Source organism: Micromesistius poutassou (assembly GCF_964030765.1).
Source record: "Micromesistius poutassou genome assembly, chromosome: 15".
NCBI classification, from domain to species: Eukaryota; Metazoa; Chordata; class Actinopteri; order Gadiformes; family Gadidae; genus Micromesistius; species Micromesistius poutassou.
This window is the reverse complement of record NC_140285.1, coordinates 11,692,907-11,713,931: the sequence shown is the minus strand read 5'-3', so window position 1 is coordinate 11,713,931 and position 21,025 is coordinate 11,692,907. Positions and strand designations below refer to the sequence as shown.

Here is a 21,025-nt window from a genome sequence, read left to right as displayed (position 1 = left end):
GGATCATTGGTTTGAGACCTCACAACGAACATATCCCCACAAAAAATATACATAAATGAATAGGCTTTATCCCAGAGTGAACCTGCGGTGGCTGCATCACTTTCAATTATTAACCCAATTGCTCGCCCCTTGACAGTTGTGCAATAAAAGAGGAAAAGGAAAGGGATTTCAAGATCAGAACCCACAGAACACAGAGGGAGTAAACACTGCCGTGAGACTTCAGGAGGAGCAATGGCAGCCGACATACCGGTAGACAAGGTAATGTTCTGATTGTTGGTTTTATGCCCAACAAAATACTTCTACAGAAATGTTTTGAATTCTCTCAAAATAATAATAATAATAATAATAATAATGATAATAATAATAATAATAATAATAATAATAATTAATAATAATTAATAATAATTTTAAAAAGTTTAATGTTATCTAAAAGGTCATACAGATCTAACAATAGTTTTGTATAGTTTAGTCTAAGTCAAGTTAAAATGATTAACCTGTAGGATATCTCAAACAATTATATTCAACCTAATGTAACAACAACTAACAGCCGATACAGGCATATGTCAAATATTGTACAAACTTTGTTCAAATAAGAAAACATCACTTATGCATTCATACAATGTTTTTATCATTCATTATGTATTTATTTTGCTCATCTTTTCCTCAGACAACGATGCCACCTCGGCCAAATCTATTTGATTTCCATGGAGTTTCAATGACTCATCATTTCACAGAAAACTGGGACAAAATTCAAAACTTCCAAGCCAGAGCAGATGATATCCTCATCGCGACATACCCAAAAGCAGGTTTGTGAACCCAACAGTCGAAGTTGAGGAGATTTTCAGTGTATAAATTGCACGTTTTAGTCATTTTTGTCATTGTTACTTGTGTAACAGTGTTAAAGTGTCAATCTTGAGCATTTTCTTACCAATAAATGTCTGTAAAGTAACTATCGCCGAATGAGATAAGGCCTATGGTCCACTGATGCTCTTGTATTTGCCGTATTATGACGAAATGGTTGTCGGCTGCATCACTTTGTATCTTTGGGAAATATAACAGCACTGGCCAACAGCACTTCCAAAGAGAATGACACTGAAATCTTCAAGATTAGCACTTTAACTCTCTTGTTTTTTCAGGAACTACATGGGTCTCCTACATTCTTGATCTTCTGTATTTTTCTCAGACACGACCAGATCGTCAGACATCCATCCCGATTCATGAGAGAGTACCTTTCCTGGAGATTATGATCCCAAACCATCCTTCTGGTTAGATTTTGATTCTTTTCAAGTCATTCTTTTAATGAAAACAAAACGTTTTTACATTTTTCTATCATTATTATGTTTTTTTGGTAACTCACATTCATAATGAATGTGAGTTACCAAAAAAATATGAGTTGCCAAAAAAATATTTACTTCTAGCCTATAGCTAGAAGTAAATCATGCCTTTTGTTAGCAATATATCCCAAAAGTGTCACGTAATTCACAGAAGTATTAACTGTGAGTACCTTAAGTAAGTTAAAGATAAGTTAATGTTTCATCTTTCCATTCAGGAACCGATCTGGCAGACAGTCTGGATACTTCTCCTCGTCTCATCAAAACTCACCTGCCAGTCCAGATGGTTCCAAAGTCCTTTTGGGAACAGAAATGCAGGGTACAGTATTAATTTCAAGTATAAAAGGACACACATGAAACACATATACCAAACACTGAAAGCTGAAGGTCTGAGCTAAAATAAGTAAATAATGACACCCTATTATCCCTATCGTCATGTGAATATTGATTTATCTTTGATTTATTTATATTGATAGATTTTTATATTTATTTACAACAGATACCTTTGCCAAACAAATATTGTTTCACAGATAGCGATGTAAATACAAAGGTCCTAATGGGGGTTCTCTCTGTGCAGGTAGTGTATGTGGCCCGTAATGCTAAAGACAATGCAGTGTCTTATTTCCACTTTGACCGCATGGACTTAGATCAACCAGAGCCCGGAGACTGGAACAGCTACCTACAGAGATTCATGGACGGAAAGAGTCAGTGCATCACACATTAAAGCAAAATATACATAATCAACAGAAAATAGGCCTACATTTTCCTCTGCTTCACCTCCATTAGAAGTTATTTGATGTATTCATCTCTGGGTTTAGTGTTATTTGGATCCTGGTTTGATCATGTGACTGGCTGGTGGGAGAGGAAACAGTCCCATCCAGAAATCCACTACATGTTCTTTGAAGATATGGTTGAGGTAAGTAGTGTTTGTGTAAGAGCAGCAGTTCTTAACCAGGGGTCGTTATTCCCAAGATGAAAATATATAACCTTCAGAAAATGTGATCAGTGTTTATAGGGTTAAAACAGTGTGTGTGTGTGTGTGTGTGTGTGTGTGTGTGTGTGTGTGTGTGTGTGTGTGTGTGTGTGTGTGTGTGTGTGTGTGTGTGTAGGACACTGGACGAGAGATAGACAAGTTGAGCTCCTTTCTCGGTTCAAATTCGACAGCCGCAGAGAAGGAACAAATCAGACATCTAGTGCAGTTTGATAACATGAAGAAAGACGACATGGCCAACTACTCATCATGTGAGAATATGGACTTTAAGATCTCTCCCTTCATGAGAAAAGGTAAGACTTATAATAACTTTAAAGATCAAAGTTTATGTCCTCACTTTTGACTGACACATTGTATTTCACAGGGAAGGTTGGTGACTGGAAAAACCACTTCACCCTAGCCCAGAATGAACAGTTTGATGAAGACTATCAGAAGAAGATGAAGAATACCACGCTGCAGTTCCGCACTGTAGTCTGAAGTCTGGCCAGGCTACTCTTGCATCATGATTTAACCTGAGTGACAGAGGAGGATATGTATGATCTTTCTACAAGGATGTTGATTTCTCAGTGTTGTTGGGAAAAACAGTCTGCCTAGTTACTTGACCAGATAAAAAATGAGACGGAGAGGTACTAAAGTCTATCAGCACGAGGGCCTCGGATTTATTGAGTAAAGTAGCAAAGGCAATACAGATTCATAAAGCGTGAGAGATCGAATATTCTACGTCCCCTAACAGCGCTGAGGTCGCCTAGAGCTTCGCCTCCGTGGAAGTTCTGCTTCAGAAGAGCTCCCGTGATTTGGTGCATGAGAAACTTATAGTATCTTCCTAGCCAGGTGTGTGTGTTAGACTTTGTGTGGGTTATCGAGGGTTCTCTTGTCCCTGAGCCTCCGGGTTGTGTTGTCTTTCTGTGTGATATGTGTGTCCTCGCCGTCCGGCTGTGGCAGAGTGTTCTCCGCAGACTGATAGGGGGGGGCTCGAGGGTCATCTTGACCCTCTTGAATGTGTGGTGTGTTGTGTTTATTAGATTTGGGCCCAGAGTTGACTATATTCATAATGTAATGTCCATTTAGGTTATTTTTGCCCATCAGTGTCTTGTTGGCCTTTATATATTCATATTCATAATCTTCATTCAAAGTAAGTGTGTTCGTCAAAAATGAAAACATCCCCACTCAACAATAAAAACATGTGTCATTGTTTTTTTTTCATTATATACTGTGTTCTTTCTGTGTACAACAAATTAAATATAAATTACATTATACTCTGAAAAAAGCCAGTAGGCCTACTCTGAAGCAATGTCGGTGACTACACTGCACCTAGGTGGCGGCCACACACCACCTAGGTGGCTTTTCTGAGCTCCTCAAACTATAAGGACGCAGCGCGGTGTTGTTGAAAGCTGAAAGATAATCATAAATGACGCTGGTGCTCCAAGTTGTCATGCAGGAGATCTCTCCCGGAGATGGCTGGTTTAATAGGTATGCAGCCTAAAGGTTGATTCATACCTCCGGATCCGGACGAAATTCGTCCATCCGTACTAAACGTTGTCTTGACTCCTCCTCTTGAAACCTCCGTCCGGTTTCAGCGTTGTTATGGATGTTACGCAATTACATCCTCTAGAGGGCAGTGACTGTCGTGTCGCAAATTACCGGCATCGACAATCGCAAACATGGTATCTAGAGGAGATGATTTTGCTCCGTGTCATCCGAAATCGGCAAAAAAAAAAGGCGCACAAAGTGTACGCGGTGGCATGTGACACCCCTCACCAACCTTCTCTGCTCAAAATTGAAATTCAAAAAAGTTTTGCATGAAAAATATACATTTGCATTATCAAAGCAGGTGAACAATAAAATAATAAGGTCAGGTATATAGTATAATATAAGTATAAAACGTTAAATACAAAATATATATAGGCCTACATCAGATATTATAGGCCTACTACTCTCTCTCTCTCTATTTTTGCGAATGGTTGGACTTCTGACTCTACTGCCGCCTTGAACTCCGGTGGCGTTGCTCCGGTTCGTCCGGAGGATTCCGGATTCGTAAGCTCAGAGGCGACGGACCCACTGACGGACGAAACGACCTCCGGGACCGGACGAAAAGGTCCGTATCCGTATTTACCGTATTTGAATGGGCCTTTAGCCAGCCTCAAAGTCAAATCAGACTCAGGAGAAAAATAGGAAGAATGAAGTTCTGCACAAAAGTTTGAAGACCATGCCTACTCTTGCCATAATCGACCTGATGGACAGATGAAGACACAGATGATCTACATGTTGGTAGATAAATAGTGTCTGGATGGCCTTTAAAAAAATATATATATCATAGATCTATCTTATTCTTAATTCCCCCCTGCCGTGGATTGATTTATTGTAGGCCTACAGATATCTGAGATCCAGCTCTGTAAAGCAAAACTTATTGGGGGAGACGGCACACAGCCTGGGCCGGAAACTACATATAGTATACAATGAAATAACCGTAGTTATATATAGGCTACTAACTACAACCCTGTCTCCCTCCGCAGACTATGCATGCACCTCATATTTACCTCGCATCTTCTGGTTTCAATATACGCTCATGGACGCAGTAGGGTTGATAGTCAAGGTAGAGACATACAGCGAGATGTACATTGTTTACACAAGGACAAGTTAAAGGAAGACAACATTTGGAGGATAATTGATGCTGTCATCACCATCTGACCAATTTCGGAACACATCACAAGAGGGAGTAATTGGAACAGAATGGGTGATTTACATCTGGACATAGACCATGTAAACAATTAATCTGGAGTCTTAAGAAACCGGCCGAATCCTTTAATCTAAAATCAAAATTACTATGGATTAACTCGGCTCAAATAGCAATAAAAAAAAGTAAAAGTAATCAAAATACGTATTTCAAATAGATGTAGCTGTGATCATGCCAATCTCTCAATTATTAACACAATCACTCGCCCCATGACAGTTGTGCAATCAAAAGAGGGAAAGGGAAGAGATATCAAGATCAGAACCCACAGAACACAGGATACTCCAGGAGAAGCATGGCAGCCGATATGCCTGTAGACAAGGTAATGTTCTGATTGTTTTATGCCTAACAAATTACTTCTAGAGCAATGAATTCTCCCAAAAATGTGTCTTTATAAAAAGTTTCATGTTATCTAAAAGGTAACATCTAACGATAGTTATTGATGATTTAGTCTAAAGTCAAATGATTAACCTAGGGTATCGCAAACAATTATGTTTAACATAATGTAAAAAAGCTGACACAGGCCTATGACAAATATTGTACCAACTTTTTTCAAATAAGAAAATATCACTTATGCATCCATCCAATGTATTTATTTTGCTCATCTTTTCCCCAGAAAACGATGCCGCCTCGGCCAATTCTATTTGATTTCCATGGAGTTTCAATGACTCATTATTTCACAGACAACTGGGAGAAAATTCAAAACTTCCAAGCCAGACCAGATGATATCCTCATCGCAACATACCCAAAAGCAGGTTTGTGACCCCAACAATGTTTGTCATTGTTACTTGTGTAACTGTTAAAGTGTCAATCTTGAGCATTTTCATGTCAATAAATGTATTTTAAGTATCTAACTATCGCCATTTGAGACAATGCCTATGATCCACTGATGCACTTGAATTTGCCATATTATGATAAAATGGGTGTCGGCTGTGTCACTTTGTATCTTTGGGAAATATAACAGCACTGGCCAATGGTATTGCCAAAGAGAATGACACTGAAATCTTCAAGATTAAAACTTTAACTCTCTCTGTCATTTTTTCAGGAACTACGTGGGCCTCCTACATTCTTGATCTCCTGTATTTTTCTCAGACACAGCCCGATCGTCAGACATCCACCCCTATTCATGAGAGAGTACCTTTCCTGGAGATTACGATCCCAAACCATCCTTCTGGTTAGATTTTGATTATTTTCAAGTCAGTCTTTTGATGAAAAATAAAATGTATTTACATTGTTCTACATTGTTCTTCATTATAATGTTTTGGTAACTCACATTCATAATGGAATATTTTTTTATCAATATAGTCAAAGTAGATTATGCCTTTTGTTCGCAATATATCCAAAAAGTGTCATGTAATTCACAGAAATGTTAACTGTGAGTAGGCCCACTCTCAGTGAGTTAAATATTAGTAAATGTTTCATCTTCCAATTCAGGAACCGATCTGGCAGACAGTCTGGATACTTCTCCTCGTCTCATCAAAACTCACCTGCCGGTCCAGATGGTTCCCAAGTCCTTTTGGGAACAGAAATGCAGGGTACAGTATTCATTTCAAGTATAAAAGGGCACACATGAAACAATAAACTAAACACTGAATGCTGAAGGTCTGAGCTAAGATAATTGTGCTAATTTTGACTTAATTGTACAACATTTTCTACAACAGCTGTATTGACTATGGTGAATATTTTGATGTTGTTGTTGACATTTCAATCAAAATCTGTTACTTTGACAGATTCTCTTTGATTTATATATTGATTAATCTTTGTCGTTATTGACAACAGATACTGTTGCAAATAAATACCTAACAAATACTGATAGCGATGAATATTATTTCACAGATAGCGATGTAAATGCAGAAGTCCTAATGGGGGTTCTCTCTGTGCAGGTAGTGTATGTGGCCCGTAATGCTAAAGACAATGCAGTGTCTTATTTCCACTTTGACCGCATGAACTATGTCCAACCAGAGCCCGGAGACTGGAACAGCTACCTACAGAGATTCATGGACGGAAAGAGTCAGTGCATCACATATTAAAGCAAAATATACATAATCAACAGAATATAGGCCGACATTTTCCTCTGCTTCACCTACATTAGAAGGTATCTGATGGTTTCCTCTCTGGTTTTAGTGGTATTTGGATCCTGGTTTGATCATGTGACTGGCTGGTGGGAGAAGAAACAGTCCCATCCGGAAATCCACTACATGTTCTTTGAAGATATGGTTGAGGTAAGTAGTGTTTGTGTAAGAGCAGCAGTTCTTAACCAGGGGTGGTTATTCCCAAGATCAAAAGATATAACCTTCAGAAAATGTGGTCAGTGTTTATTGTGTTAAAAGTGTGCGTGTGTGTGTGTAGGACACTGGACGAGAGATAGACAAGTTGAGCTCCTTTCTCGGTTCAAATTCGACAGCTGCAGAGAAGGAACAAATCAGACATCTAGTGCAGTTTGATAACATGAAAAAATATGACATGGCCAACTACTCATCATTTGAGACTATGGACTTTAAGATCTCTCCCTTCATGAGAAAAGGTAAGACTTATAATAACTTTAATGATGGAAGTTTATTATGTCCTTACTTTTGACTGACACATTTTATTTCACAGGGAAGGTTGGTGACTGGAAAAACCACTTCACCATAGCCCAGAATGAACAGTTTAATGAAAACTATCAAAAGAAGATGAAGAATACCACACTGCAGTTCCGCACTGTAGTTTGAAGTCTGGCCAGGCTACTCTTGCATCATGATTTAACCTGAGAGACAGAGTATGATCTTTCTACAAGGACGTTGATTTAAAGTGTCTGGTTGCCCTTTATATATTCCTAATCATAATATTCATTCAAAGTAAATATGTTTGTCAAAAATTAAAACATCCCCACTCAACAATAATGTTTGTCATTAGAAATACAGTTTACTATAAAAAAAAATGGGACATTGATTTTAATTATATACTGTGCTCTTTCTGTGAACACATTAAATATACATTACATCATACTCAGAAAAAAGCATACAGTACTCTGTAGCAATGTTGGTGGCTGCACTGCACCTAGGTGGCGGCCATACACCACCTAGGTGGCTGTTCTGAGCTCCTCAAACTATAAGGACGCAGGGCGGTGTTGAAAGCTGGTTTATTGTACGGTTTGCAGATAATCATAAATGATGCTGGTGCTCCACGTTGCAGCCACGATGGGCTGAGATATCTGATGTACCCCATGGCGGATTGTATAGTGGTCCCTCTTGTCAAATATTAGTATGCTGTTGGTATTCTGTAACTGACATCTGTATGTCAAACTATGAATCATACAGCAGGGTGCACCATAAAAGAGTGGATCTTACTGACAAACTAAATTATATCACCATTTCATGCACATAAATGATAATGGTAAAGGTAAATCTATGACATGAGGGATTTCTGACAGAAACAAGGTAAAAGGGGATTGTAGGGGGGGCAGTGTTCCAACGTCTATATTTGTTTATACGTTATTGATCCTGGTATATTATTCAACCAGAGGGGATGTAGATGTCCTTTTCTTAAAGGCAGATGATATAATAGCATTCATTTTGTAAAACCTACACTGTAATACTTCTTTACCATACTGATTAGCTCAGTGTAAACAATGTTAAAGTAGAAAGTTTCCAAGAATAAATCGTCAACAAGTTCATTCATGTTTTTTTTTCTATAAATATAATTAGATTGTGTTTAACAGCTTCAAAGATAAACGGTGTGGACCGGGATACATATCTATTCCCTTGTCACCCCCATCCTTCCACCAAACCTTACACACTAGATTTTGTTCAACCCTTGTAAAATACTCTCTTATACTTCACCCCTACACCAGAAAATGTTAGCTATTCTGAACACTTTATATACAGTACCTTAACCCATACACATGAAATAAAGTATATTTTGCACTTTGTTTACATTTGTTTGTTAATTGATGTATTGTTTATATTTACATGATAGGTTTATTATCCGTCTATCATATTTTTATTTGATTTTATTGCATTTTTAAACTGTACTTGACATCTCTATTTCCGCGTGTCTTTCTGCTGCTGTTAAACATCCCAACTGCCCTGTCTGGGATCAATAAAGTGTTATCTGAACTTATGAAGCTGAATTTACAGTTCTGCGTACAGCACATTTGCAAGGGTCCCTGTCGTTACTCAGAGACAGAACGCTGATCGTGGCAGAGCCGTCTGCATTCATTCTTCTGCGTAAAATGTTTAATATATTGTATAAAAATTAAACGTTATTTTATGATTGGTGGTTTAACAGTGGTATTGTTCTAGTGCAGGGGTCAGGAGCCCGAGGCTTTTGAGCTGGGGGGCCCTCCCATGTGGCTCCTGGGTATGCCAAACAAATATTTTTTAAAGGTATATGTTTTTTGCTTGATCCCCGGGAGTTTAGATGCCCCTGGGCACTCGCAGTGGCTAAATGGTTAATCCGGCCTTTGGTGACATATCTCTATAGAAAGGCCTTGCTTTAGACTAGTCCAAAAAATTAAGTAGAAGTTATTAACCTGTAGGGTATGTCAAACATTTATGGTCAACTTAAGCTGACATCAAATAGCCTATATATGCCTGTCACATACTGTCGCATACTGTTGTGTTTGACAAACAACTGGGAGAATATTTAACCTGTGCACATTACTTGCTCAATGCACAACAAGTGTGCAGCCTCACCTGACCCCAATCGGTCTGACTAGGGTCAGGTGAGGCTTTCCACCAACCATTGTTCACACACTCCACAATGGCTAATTAGAAACTCCCTGCAGGTGTGCTTATCCACACAATCAATTATCAGCGATGAGAAAAAAATGCATATACAATACAAATATAAACTCACTAAATGTATCAAAATAAATTACAAATTCCTTATGTGAGCAAATGTATTTGTATTTAAAAAACGTAGGTAAACTGCCATTAACTGTCATCCTCTCTGTCACTGATAGAATCAAGCATGAGCTGTTAACAAAGCCTATTTTGTAGTTAAAGTGGATATTTGTCACGCGACTTGATGCATGTCAAGACTTGAATGTGTCAGTGGGCTTTTAATAGTGCTTATCACTGAAAGCTAATGTACAGGGTGTATTTTTTAACTGATTGGATTGTATTGTAAGCATTCTGTGTTTACATGCCACTTTGTATGCTCAGAGACTGAGAGGCAAGCAGTTGGAATTCTTGAATGTTAAATGTCCTGCTTGCTTCGGCCCATCATTTGCAATAGACTGTCTCAGTGGGGAAAATGGGACATATTTAAATGGTGCTATGCAGTAAGATTTCAGGGTTATCAGACTGCCTATCACAGCCACTATCTTCGCACAGAATTTTAACAGCTGGCCTATGTCTCTTAGTCTATAAGCATGCGCAGTGGCAAGTAAACACAGAACCATAAGTGGTGGATTGTTCCATAAGGAAAACAACAATTCCATTAATGACCTCCATAAAATGACCTCCTGGAATATCCAAAGGGTATTAAGGAGTTGGTTCTCCATCTGTGGTACACCCTTTGTAAGGAATATTATGTTTTTTGTGGCCTTATAGATAATATTAATAATAATAACTATAGAAATGACATGCTTTGAAGCCTTTGTAACCCAATTGACCACAACCGCCGCGGTATCCCAATTCATAATCATTGTACCATCACGAAAAGGGAAATTAGTCCCCTCCGCTTGCACTGGTAGCTGACATCGACCCATCCCCGGATTGGATTGATAGCTGCAGAGCAGCGAGGAAGAAGAGTGAGAATTGAGTCTTATTTTGTGATCATGAATAATCAAAAGGGGGAGTGTAGTGGAAAAGCTGATGTCGTTTTCTTTTAATCTTTATTTTAGCTTTGCTTTGATTAGGTTGTTTTTTCTAGCTATTTGTTAACCAGTGTTATCTGTCCACCTCAAGTATTATCACAAAGCCTGGCGTGAAGGGAACGGTGGGGGCGGTAGACCCAGCATCTGCTGCTTGTATATGTCTCTGAGCAGGAAGTCGCGACCCCCTTATGCATAGATCTGCTTGGGGAATACGCAGGAAACTCTGGACAATAGACAATAGTCTTCTGTAGAGGGGTGGAAACTGTTTGGCCCAAAAGTAATAGAAAGACGTATAATGTTATGGTCATAATTCCTATCTCTATCTGCCCGTCAAACGTTAACACGGTTATTGTGGTCACATGATAGTTGTGTAAACCAAAGAGAAGGAAGGAAAGGATTTCAACAGAACGTGGAGGAGGAAAACCAGGGGCTTGCAACACTGCCAGAAAAGCTAAGAGAAGAAATGGCAGCTGACAAGGTAATGTATGGATTGAATGTTTTAGGCCTTTTTACGAATCCTCCCAGAAAGTGGTCTTTAACAAAAGTATCATGTTCTCTATGAGGTCAACATAGATAGTTTTTGTTAATTAATATTGTGTTTGATTTTGACTTCAAGGCAGAATCCTGTCTAGAATTAAGCTGGAGCTAGAGGCCCCTCCTCTGTGGCTCCTTGTTACGCCAAAGTAATCATTTTAAAACGATTATGTTTAATTGGTGGACACTGACAACAAATATAGTATAAAGGCCTGTGTCAAATATTGTTTAAAATGTTTTCATATAGAAAAATATATCCTTTTTGCATCCTCAAAATGTATTTTTCCATTTGTTTGTTTTGCTCATCTTTAATTCAGACAACGATGCCGCCTCGGCCAAATTTGATTGATTTCCATGGAGTTTCAATGACCCATTATTTCACGGACAACTGGGAGAAAATTCAAAACTTCCAAGCCAGACCAGATGATATCCTGATTGCAACGTACCCAAAAGCAGGTTTGTGGCCTGAGATCGAAGAGATTTTGAGTGTGGTAATCAGCGCCGTCGTATAGGGGGGAAAGGTTACAGCCCCACAGCCCGCTAGGGCCCACACACAGCCCCCAGTAGCCTCTATGACAAAATGATTATGCATACACTGAACTAATATATACTCATATGAATGAATCCGAATTAAAACAAAGCCACAAATCATACAATATTCTAATTTTAATAATTTCAATAATCCCCTTGGCCCCTTCTTAAAAAATGGTTTGGTCCACACCGCGGTTCGTTCTTCCCAGGGACCTGCACAGGAGTCTTGAGGGGCAGGTGCCGAATTGTTGACGCGGGGGGGGGGGGGGGGGGGGGGGTGTTGGATCGCGGACGATCGCTATTGCGGGCGCGATTGTTGACGGGGTGGGGGGGGGGGGGGTTGGATCGCGGCCGAGCGATATTGTTGACGGGGGGTTGGATCGCGGACGAGCGCTATTGCGGGTGCGATTGTTGAGGGGGGGGGGGGGGGGGCGTTCGATCGCGGACGAGCACTTTTGCGGGCGCGATTGTTGAAGAACACTCAGAGGGCACTTTTTAATACGAGGCAAAAAGGGCAGGGGCTCAAGCACCCCTAGGGCCCTATGTGTGCACCAGGCGCGATTCTAGGTTTCTTAAACATCCGGGGCTCAGTGGGACGAGGAGGGGGGGGGGGGGGGGGGGGAGGTTGAATTCTCTTTTTCTTTTTTTAATTATTATTTTTTTCAAACAAAAATAGATTTTTCTTTTCAACATATTCCATGTGCTCTTTGTTTCACTTGCACATTTAAGTTAAATGCTACATATTTACCTGTGGACTATCTTGAGCCAGGACACTTTGCATATCAGTGCTTGATTGTTAAATACAATAAAATACCCACACCTATTTGTTGAGTGGTTAATTGAAAATTTATTTGCAATCAGAGGTGTAATAACGTGTTGCAAATCAGGGAAATGAGAATAAGACAATTAATAATACATAATTTACATTACTCTGACTTGTTAAGTTGTTAAATGTAAAAAAGGAAACAAATTGGGTGTATTACACCAGGCACCGTCAAGAACACTGAAAAACAAGAACATTTAAGGTGGCAATGAATGGGGTAGAGGGGCCCACACCGATATTATTTCAGGGGGCCCAGAATTCCTAGCAACTGCCCTGGTGGTAATTACAAGGTTAAGTTATGCAATGTTTCTTCTCTGTTTTTTCAGGAACTACATGGGCCGCCTACATTCTTGATCTCCTGTATTTTTCTCAGACACAGCCCGATCGTCAGACATCCACCCCTATTCATGAGAGAGTACCTTTCCTGGAGATTACGATCCCAAACTATCCTTCTGGTTAGATTGTGAATATTTTCAAGTTCGCTCCTATAATGAAAAGTGAAATGCATTGAAACCTTTTTCTATTTCATTATAATGTTTTGGTAATTCACATTCATTATGGAAAACTACTTTAAAATAGTGGCTGTTGGCCATGTGATACTGATATTTCTTTATGATATAGTCAGAGGTAGAGTTTGTTTGAACTAAATCCAAAAAGTTTCATGTAACACAGTTGATACGGTGGTATCAACTGTGAATAGTGTAGGTTGAAGAGCAGTTGATTTTCATCTTCTTATTCAGGAACCGATCTGGCAGACAGTCTGGATACTTCTCCTCGCCTCATCAAAACTCACCTGCCGGTCCAGATGGTTCCCAAGTCCTTTTGGGAACAGAAATGCAGGGTACAGTATTTGTTTAAAATATAAAAGGGCACACATGATACAACATGCAATAAAAGTTTACGGTGCCGCACAATTTGGCGAATGTAACTTAATATAACTTAACAGCTACTTCATTTACTTAAATAGCAGTATTGTGTATTATGAACAAAAGTTTTGTTATTAGTTTTATTATTAAAATCTGACTTACTTTTATATGTCACGTGAATATGTATCTTTGTTGTTATTTTCAAAAGATTCCTTTGCCAATAAATACCTAACAAATACTGATAACGATGTAAATGCAAAAGTCCTAACCCTTCTTTCTGTGCAGGTAGTGTATGTGGCCCGCAATGCTAAAGACAATGCAGTGTCTTATTTCCACTTTGACCGCATGAACTATGGCCAACCAGAGCCCGGAGACTGGAACAGCTACCTACAGAGATTCATGGACGGAAAGAGTCAGTGCATCACATATTAAAGCAAAATATACATAATCAACAGAATATACCTTCTTATACTCTGATTCATCTTCACTAAGAGTATCTGATGTTTTCATCTCTGGGTGTAGTGGTTTTTGGATCCTGGTTTGATCATGTGACTGGCTGGTGGGAGAAGAAACAGTCCCATCCTAAAATCCACTACATGTTCTTTGAAGATATGGTTGAGGTAAGTAGTGTTTGTGTAAGAGCAGCAGTTCTTAACCAGGGGTTCCCAAGATGAAAAGCTATAACCTTCAGAAAATGTGGTCAGTGTTTATTGTGTTAAAAGTGTGTGTATGTGTGTGTGTGTGCGCGCGCGCACAGGACACTGGACGAGAGATAAACAAGCTGTGCTCCTTTCTTGGTTTGACCTCGACAACCAAAGAGAAGGATCAAATCAATAATCTAGTGCAGTTTGATAATATGAAGAAGAATGACATGGCCAACTACTCAACTGTGCAAATTATGGACTTTAAGATCTCTCCCTTTATGAGAAAAGGTAAGACTTATAATACATTTAAAAATGTAAGTTTATGATGTCCTTACTTTTGACTGACACATTTTATTTCACAGGGAAGGTTGGTGACTGGAAAAACCACTTCACCGTAGCCCAGAATGAACAGTTTGATGAAGACTACAAGAAAAAGATGAAGAATACCACACTGCAGTTCCGCACTGTAGTCTGAAGTCTGGCCAGGCTACTCTTGCATCATGATTTAACCTGAGTGACAGAGGAGGATATGTATGATCTTTCTACAAGGACGTAGATTTTACAGTGTCTTGCTGGTCTTTGAAACATTTGTATGTATATATAACCATTTAGTAAGACAGTCAATCATCCTAGACAAGCAGGTGTCCCTCATAGCGATATCTATAAACAAAGTAACAGTCAGATAGGGCTTGCCCAACACGGCATCCATTTTGGAAGCATAGAAGCATTTGAATGTGGGTTGTTATTATGTTGGAAATCATGTATTTTGTAATAGTATTAATTAATTAAAATTAATCTTGAATTTATGATTTGAGTTCAAATCAGTAAATGTATATTTTTATGTGAAAATTGAAATGTATACAATTCTCGCTAGAAAGGTTATCAAAACGCATTTTAATCCCAACAATTATTTAAATGTAGCATTTTCCACTGAGAATTAAACATATGTCCTAAATTTTGTTTTGCCATATAGATAGAGGGCGCTGTTCCAGCAAAGGCTCATATGGGTAGTTTCGGGTCATATTGACAAAGCACCTATTTAGTCGTTTAGATTGGAGCAGAGTGGGAGACCACGTTGACTTGACAGCGAAAGCCTGACTCCCTTGGTCTACACATCATTCATGTAACTAACCCTATTCAAAGAATGAGATACAGTAAGTAAATAATAAATGTAAATAATAAGTGACCTTACAGTCCTAAAATTATGTTCAGGAAGTGATCACAACAGAAAGTTAGGTCAAACATTGATAGGGCGATAATGCAATAGGCTCTGCCTACCTCTGCACACCTGTGGTGCACACCACAATCTGAGGAGGGGAAAGTAAGGGATTCCAGCAAAAAAAAACAACGCAGAGGAAGAAAACAACTGGACTAAAGACTTCAGGAGAAGCAAAACTAGGCTGCCGACATGCCCGTAGACAAGGTAGCCTAATTTGAAATTGTTGTTTTTTTAGCAATAGATGACTTATAGCCTACAGAAATGTTGTGCAATCACCCACTCTTTAGCATAAATGTCATGGTAAGAGAGTTAGTTGAGTTTTATTACTTTATGATAACATCAAAATTCAAGTCAAAGTTATTAACCTGTAGCCTATCTCAAACAATAATGTTCAACTCGATGTAAAAGGCCAGACGCCAACAGTAGCCTCTAGGCCTCTGTTATCTGTGGCCTAGAGCCACAGATAAACTTCTTTTTTCAAAGAAGAAAAAATATGATTTTGGCATGCTCATGATATATTTATACAATTAGTTATTTTCTTATCTTTACTTTAGACAACGCCTCGGCCAAATTTGATTGATTTTCATGGAGTTCCAATGGTCCATTATTTCACGACAACTGGGAGAAAATTCAAAACTTCCAAGCAAGACCAGATGATATCCTGATTGCAACGTACCCAAAAGCAGGTTTGTGGACTAGAAATCAAGGAGATTTTGAGTTTGGTAATTACAAGGTTTAGTTATGTATTGTTTCTTCTCTGTTTTTTCAGGAACTACGTTCTCGATCTTCTCTATTTTTCTCAGACACAGCCTGATCGTCAGACATCCACCCCTCTTAATGCTAGAGTACCTTTCCTGGAGATTACGAACCCAAACCATCCTTCTGGTTAGATTGTGCTGTTTTGAACCAGGGGTATGTGTTCCCAAGGAGTAAGTGGAATGATGAAGCTTACACAAATATGACCAATAGACCCAGGGTTTATAGGGTTAAAGTGTGTGTGTGTGTGTGTGTGTGTGTGTGTGTTTGTTTGTGCACAGGACACTGGACGAGAGATAAACATTTAGTAGTCCCCACCGACACAAGCGGTGGTGACTTCCTGCTTTCCATCAGCACAACGATTAGGAATTTGGATAGCACAGTTGTGGTAAATTTGGTTACACAGGCTTTCAAGCATGCAATTTCTACAGCCAGAACTATTAAAGGTGACATATACCACCACGTGTGAGTGTGATTAGCCGCTACAAGACATCACAAGTGGGCATGTCCACCTAGATGTATGACGGATATGCTGTTGTTGTCCTGACGATGTGGTTATAAAATGAAGGGATTTGAGGTTTGTTGGCTATCATGTCATAGTATCCTTAACTAGTAAGTAACTAATTGTGTCTCTCGATGTCAGGGTTCAGAGGATAGCTCAGCATCAAAGTGCCAAAATAGCTTCATAGGTCAAGGTCCCTCTGTCATAGGGTTCATTGTTAGTCACTCAACTTTAGCCTGGTGGTGCAGAGCTTTATAGGAATCTATCTCATGTATATATATTCAAAAGCACAACATATAATCAAATTCCCATACATTTTCTATTGTGAATTGTAATGGTGATGGTATTCATCATGTTTATTCATTCTACTTTTTAAATGTGTTATTTTTCAGATTTTTTAAATGCTAATACTGCAATATATCAAAGTATATAATGTACCAACCTATCATATCACTTATCCTCATAAAATGGTAGGTGATCAGGACAAAAGCAAAATAATTTGGTTAACCAATTTGAAACATTTGAATTGGGGTGGTCCTACTTGAATATAGAAATTAGAGTTAGTTGGTTTTTAATTGCATTTGTTTTCTTATTTTATCCGCATTGATTCAATTCCCCTTTTAAAGGTGACTATTTATAATGTGGCTGTTTATATTAAGGCTTATATAATAAGGCTATTATATGGTTTTGACAGCAATATAAATCTACTTCTTTTGTTTTTTTAAAAACGAGCAAGATGGGTAAATCTACATCCTTGTCTTCCTCCTGGCCAGACTTCAGACTACAGTGCGGAACTGCAGGGTGGTATTCTTCATCTTCTTCTGATACTCATCAAATTGTTCATTCTGGGCTACGGTGAAGTGGTTTTTCCAGTCACCAACCTTCCCTTTGAGATTAAATGAGTCAGTCAAAACTAAGGACATCATAAACTTTGATCTTTCAAGTTATCTGAATTACCTTTTCTCATGAAGGGAGAGATCTTAAAGTCCATTACTATCGCACTTGAATAGTTGGCCATGTCGTCTTTCTTCATGTTGTCATACTGAGACTGATGTCTGATTTGTTCCAATTATTCTTTCCATATATTCTTTCCATGTGAGTTACCAAAACATAACAGTGAAATAGAAAAATTTATAAATGCATGACATTTCTTTCATTAAAATACTGAACCTCAAAATAATCACAGTCTTACCAGAAGGATGGTTTGGTGTCGTATGCTCCAAGAAAGGTACCCTCTGATGAATTAGGATGGATGTCTGACGATCTGGCCGTGTCTGAGAAAAATACAGAAGATCAAGAATGTAGGAGACCCATGTAGTTCCTGAAGAGAGAGAGAGAGAGAGATGTCAATGCAAGCTAATACTATAGAAGTAATGGAGACATACATTACCAAACCATGAAATTAATTACCACACTAAAAACCTTCTAAATCTCCTTAATTTCGACTGTTAGGCTACACAAACCTGCTTTTGGGTATGTTGTGATGAGGATATCATCTGGTCTGGCTTGGAAGTTTTGAATTTTCTCCCAGTTGTCTGTGAAAATATGGGTCATTTGAACTCCATGGAAATCAAATAAAGTTGGCCGTGGCTTCATTGTCTAAAGTAAAGATGAGAATATAAATAAATGGATAAATAAATCGTGAGGATGCCAAAGTGATATATTTTCTTATTTGAAAAAAGTTCAAACCATATTTGAAAGAGGCCTATATGAGCTATGGTCGGCGACGGCGTCATGAGTTACACCGTATTCTGTTATCCATCGTAAAGCGTGTCGCTAGAGGTCGCTGTTACGCATTTTCGGCAACATGCACAAGTTTAAAGGTCCCATGACATGCCACCAGGTGTGGTGTGATTAGCCGTTACAAGCCGAAATCTGCCCCTTATGACATCACAGGTGGGCGTGTCCACCTAGATGTGTGACGGATAGATGAGCAACGTTTGCTACAGTCCACTGGGTAGGCTGGTAGACTGATCTATCCAGCACACATCTAGGATACGCCCACTTGTGATGTCATAAGAGGCAGATTTCCAAAACGGCTTGTAACGGCTAAGCACACCACACCTGGTGGCATGTCATGGAAGCTTTAAAGCGTAGACATGCATAAAGTCGCTCACATGTGAAAACATGCACAAGCTTAAGAAGAAGCAACAATCAGTTTTTAATTACGTGGATTTTCCTTTGAGCATTTCCTATAGGCTACTGTGTAAAATGCTGTTTAGAATTAACCAACACCACTTCTATTTTGTACCGTTTGGCTCCAGCCACTCAACAGGCTCTTGCCCGTCCAGAGTGAGTGATGGCGATACAATGTTTATTACTAGTGTTGTGATGGCGGAAAAGTGAGGGGTAGGGGTAAGGGTTTTGGCGAAGGGGTGAATTGGGATTCAACCTCTACGCTTTACGTGCATGTTTCTGCACGTGGACGCCTTCATTGCCGTTTACGCTTTACGCTTGTGCATGTTGCAGACAATATACAACAGCAACCCTGGGGTCACACTTAACGATGGGTGACAGAACATGGTGTAACACCAATTAACGTCAAATTAAACATTTGAGTACAGTATGACACAGTATGACATATGACAAAGTAATGTTAATGTTTAATTAACTCCACTAACTACAATTAGATCCATTAGACCTATGTTACCCTTAAAGAAAATGACATTTATGCTAAAGAGTGATTGTAGCTTATTAGTCCTCTATTGTGGAAAAAAACAATCCCAATTTACCTTGTCTACGGGCATGTCGGCCGCCTAGTTGTGTTTCTCTAGTCTGTGTTTCTTTAGTCTAGTTGTTTTCTCTGTCGTTATGTTGGTTTTGTTGCTGGAATCCTTACTTCCCCCGGATTAGGCAAACATTAGATGACCCACCCCACCCCTAGGTACTGTACGGGTCTGCAGCACAATGTTTAAACTCATTCGTTTTCTGCGTCTGGCCATTTACATCAAGTAGAACATAACAGTTTTTTAGATAGCCCTACATGTAATACATTTGACATGACTTTTGACTCTTCATTTCTGTTAACACACATTTTAGAGAATGCAGAACGTTTCTGTTGCCGATTGTGATATATATGTCACAATCAGAATAAAGTGGATATATGTCACAATCAGAATAAAGTGGATATATGTCACAATCATAATAAAGTGGATATATGTCACAATCATAATAAAGTGGATATATGTCACAATCAAAATAAAGTGGAACCAGAGACTGCTACATGGTAACACTTTAGACGACAGCCCGCCACATATAGTGCAATTACTTCGGAGTTACGGTGTAATATTTGTACTAACGATGAACCAATTCCATTTTTACCATTGCTCATATGTAGGTACTGGAAGAAGGGATTTTACAAATCATTGTAAAACCAACATAATATACCACGTGTTTATCGGATGAGCAATGTATAATCAACTAAAAAAAACCCTATAACAAATATATGGGCCAACATAAAAACATGACATACATGAGCATAATGACGATAAATTATATTGAATCAATAAGCATGCATTAAAACTATTTACAACAATATTACTTTATGTGCCTGTGGAATACATTCATAAAACCAGCAGTGTTTGACTCTAACTGTGGTATTGACTGTAGTATTGTAAGTGTAACTACCGTGAGAGAGGGAGAACGCGGGGGGGTCCTTTCTCCCTTTTGGATGTCATCTTTGGAGTGACTTCGATCTCCCTTTCTTGGAGAAAGACGTGACTATCGTGGTTCAAATTATCATTAGCATTAGCTGTCGCTCAACTGTCGATTGACAATTGACAATTGACAATTGACGATTGTCGAGTGACAGTGATAGCTGAGTGAAGTGGTAGAATCAACCATTTTGCGCCTTGTTAAGGGGTGACAGTGACAGTGAGCAGTGAGAAGTTAATTACTTATGACATTAATTACTAAGAAATAATTAATTGCAAACAAAAAATAACTTCTCATCCCAGCCTTATCAAGGCACTTGCATGGGCCTTCCCGACTTCCGGTTGTTAATTATTTTTCAATAATGACTGTTGCTAAGCATATAATGATCGCTGTCAAGGAAAATTGATTTTTTCACGTCTTTCGTATCACTCCGGAAGTAGTCCGGTAACTTATCAACCCCAGCGGATTTGGTTGCTAAGCGACGTCAACGTCTTTGGCGGACTATTTCTCTGCTGATCAACACTACGAATGGTAATTGTAAAAAGACACACAGTGTGAAGTTATTTTTTCGTTTCGGCAAGTAGCCGTGTAATAAGCGGGATAATGTATAGAACGTCGCCGGTCATTATCTAAAATAAGC

At 38.9% G+C, this 21,025-nt stretch overlaps 3 protein-coding genes across 5 annotated transcripts; 2 read left to right on the top strand and 1 right to left on the bottom strand.

Moving 5' to 3' along the window:
• Window positions 1-199: 199 nt before the first annotated feature.
• On the top strand, window positions 200-2,883 carry LOC311359488 (cytosolic sulfotransferase 3-like). Its single transcript, XM_084479518.1, has 8 exons — window positions 200-258; window positions 668-806; window positions 1,137-1,265; window positions 1,550-1,650; window positions 1,909-2,035; window positions 2,150-2,247; window positions 2,441-2,615; window positions 2,687-2,883. Exons 1-8 carry the CDS (start codon window positions 232-234, stop codon window positions 2,797-2,799), a joined length of 909 nt encoding a protein of 302 aa, XP_084335644.1. The 5' UTR covers window positions 200-231; the 3' UTR covers window positions 2,800-2,883.
• A 1,427-nt stretch (window positions 2,884-4,310) lies between these two features.
• Window positions 4,311-15,060, top strand: LOC311359487 (cytosolic sulfotransferase 3-like). 3 transcript variants are annotated; one of them, XM_084479517.1, is made up of 9 exons: window positions 4,311-4,417; window positions 5,273-5,375; window positions 5,670-5,808; window positions 6,099-6,227; window positions 13,485-13,585; window positions 13,896-14,022; window positions 14,133-14,230; window positions 14,368-14,542; window positions 14,617-15,060. In XM_084479517.1, exons 2-9 carry the CDS (start codon window positions 5,349-5,351, stop codon window positions 14,727-14,729), a joined length of 909 nt encoding a protein of 302 aa, XP_084335643.1. In that variant the 5' UTR covers window positions 4,311-4,417; window positions 5,273-5,348; the 3' UTR covers window positions 14,730-15,060. The 3 variants fall into 3 exon arrangements, with proteins under 3 accessions (XP_084335643.1, XP_084335641.1, XP_084335642.1); XM_084479515.1 differs by lacking the exons at window positions 13,485-13,585; window positions 13,896-14,022; window positions 14,133-14,230; window positions 14,368-14,542; window positions 14,617-15,060 and adding exons at window positions 6,488-6,588; window positions 6,937-7,063; window positions 7,178-7,275; window positions 7,403-7,577; window positions 7,652-8,705 and having other exon boundaries at window positions 4,401-4,417; XM_084479516.1 differs by lacking the exons at window positions 4,311-4,417; window positions 5,273-5,375; window positions 5,670-5,808; window positions 6,099-6,227 and adding exons at window positions 10,888-11,334; window positions 11,708-11,846; window positions 13,071-13,199.
• Window positions 15,061-17,181: 2,121 nt separating this feature from the next.
• LOC311359807 (cytosolic sulfotransferase 2-like) lies at window positions 17,182-19,487 on the bottom strand. Its single transcript, XM_084479841.1, has 5 exons — window positions 19,464-19,487; window positions 18,195-18,330; window positions 17,924-18,052; window positions 17,689-17,793; window positions 17,182-17,617 (listed from the first exon to the last, which is right to left on the bottom strand). The coding sequence occupies exons 1-5, from the start codon at window positions 19,476-19,478 to the stop codon at window positions 17,508-17,510; spliced, it is 495 nt and encodes a 164-aa protein (XP_084335967.1). The 5' UTR covers window positions 19,479-19,487; the 3' UTR covers window positions 17,182-17,507.
• Between the last annotated feature and the right edge of the window lie 1,538 nt (window positions 19,488-21,025).

What these genes read in the sequence shown, in the direction of transcription:
- LOC311359488 (XM_084479518.1), top strand. Translation starts at nt 232, where the DNA reads ATGGCAGCCGACATACCGGTAGACAAG. An exon ending in GATCCCAAACCATCCTTCTG is followed by an intron (nt 1,266 to 1,549) that starts GTTAGATTTTGA and finishes CTTTCCATTCAG; the next exon opens with GAACCGATCTGGCAGACAGT. An exon ending in TCTTTGAAGATATGGTTGAG is followed by an intron (nt 2,248 to 2,440) that starts GTAAGTAGTGTT and finishes GTGTGTGTGTAG; the next exon opens with GACACTGGACGAGAGATAGA.
- LOC311359487 (XM_084479517.1), top strand. Translation starts at nt 5,349, where the DNA reads ATGGCAGCCGATATGCCTGTAGACAAG. An exon ending in TTTGGGAACAGAAATGCAGG is followed by an intron (nt 13,586 to 13,895) that starts GTACAGTATTTG and finishes CTTTCTGTGCAG; the next exon opens with GTAGTGTATGTGGCCCGCAA. An exon ending in CTCTCCCTTTATGAGAAAAG is followed by an intron (nt 14,543 to 14,616) that starts GTAAGACTTATA and finishes TTTATTTCACAG; the next exon opens with GGAAGGTTGGTGACTGGAAA.
- LOC311359807 (XM_084479841.1), bottom strand. An exon ending in GACACCAAACCATCCTTCTG is followed by an intron (nt 17,794 to 17,923) that starts GTAAGACTGTGA and finishes AATAATTGGAAC; the next exon opens with AAATCAGACATCAGTCTCAG. An exon ending in CTCTCCCTTCATGAGAAAAG is followed by an intron (nt 17,618 to 17,688) that starts GTAATTCAGATA and finishes TTAATCTCAAAG; the next exon opens with GGAAGGTTGGTGACTGGAAA.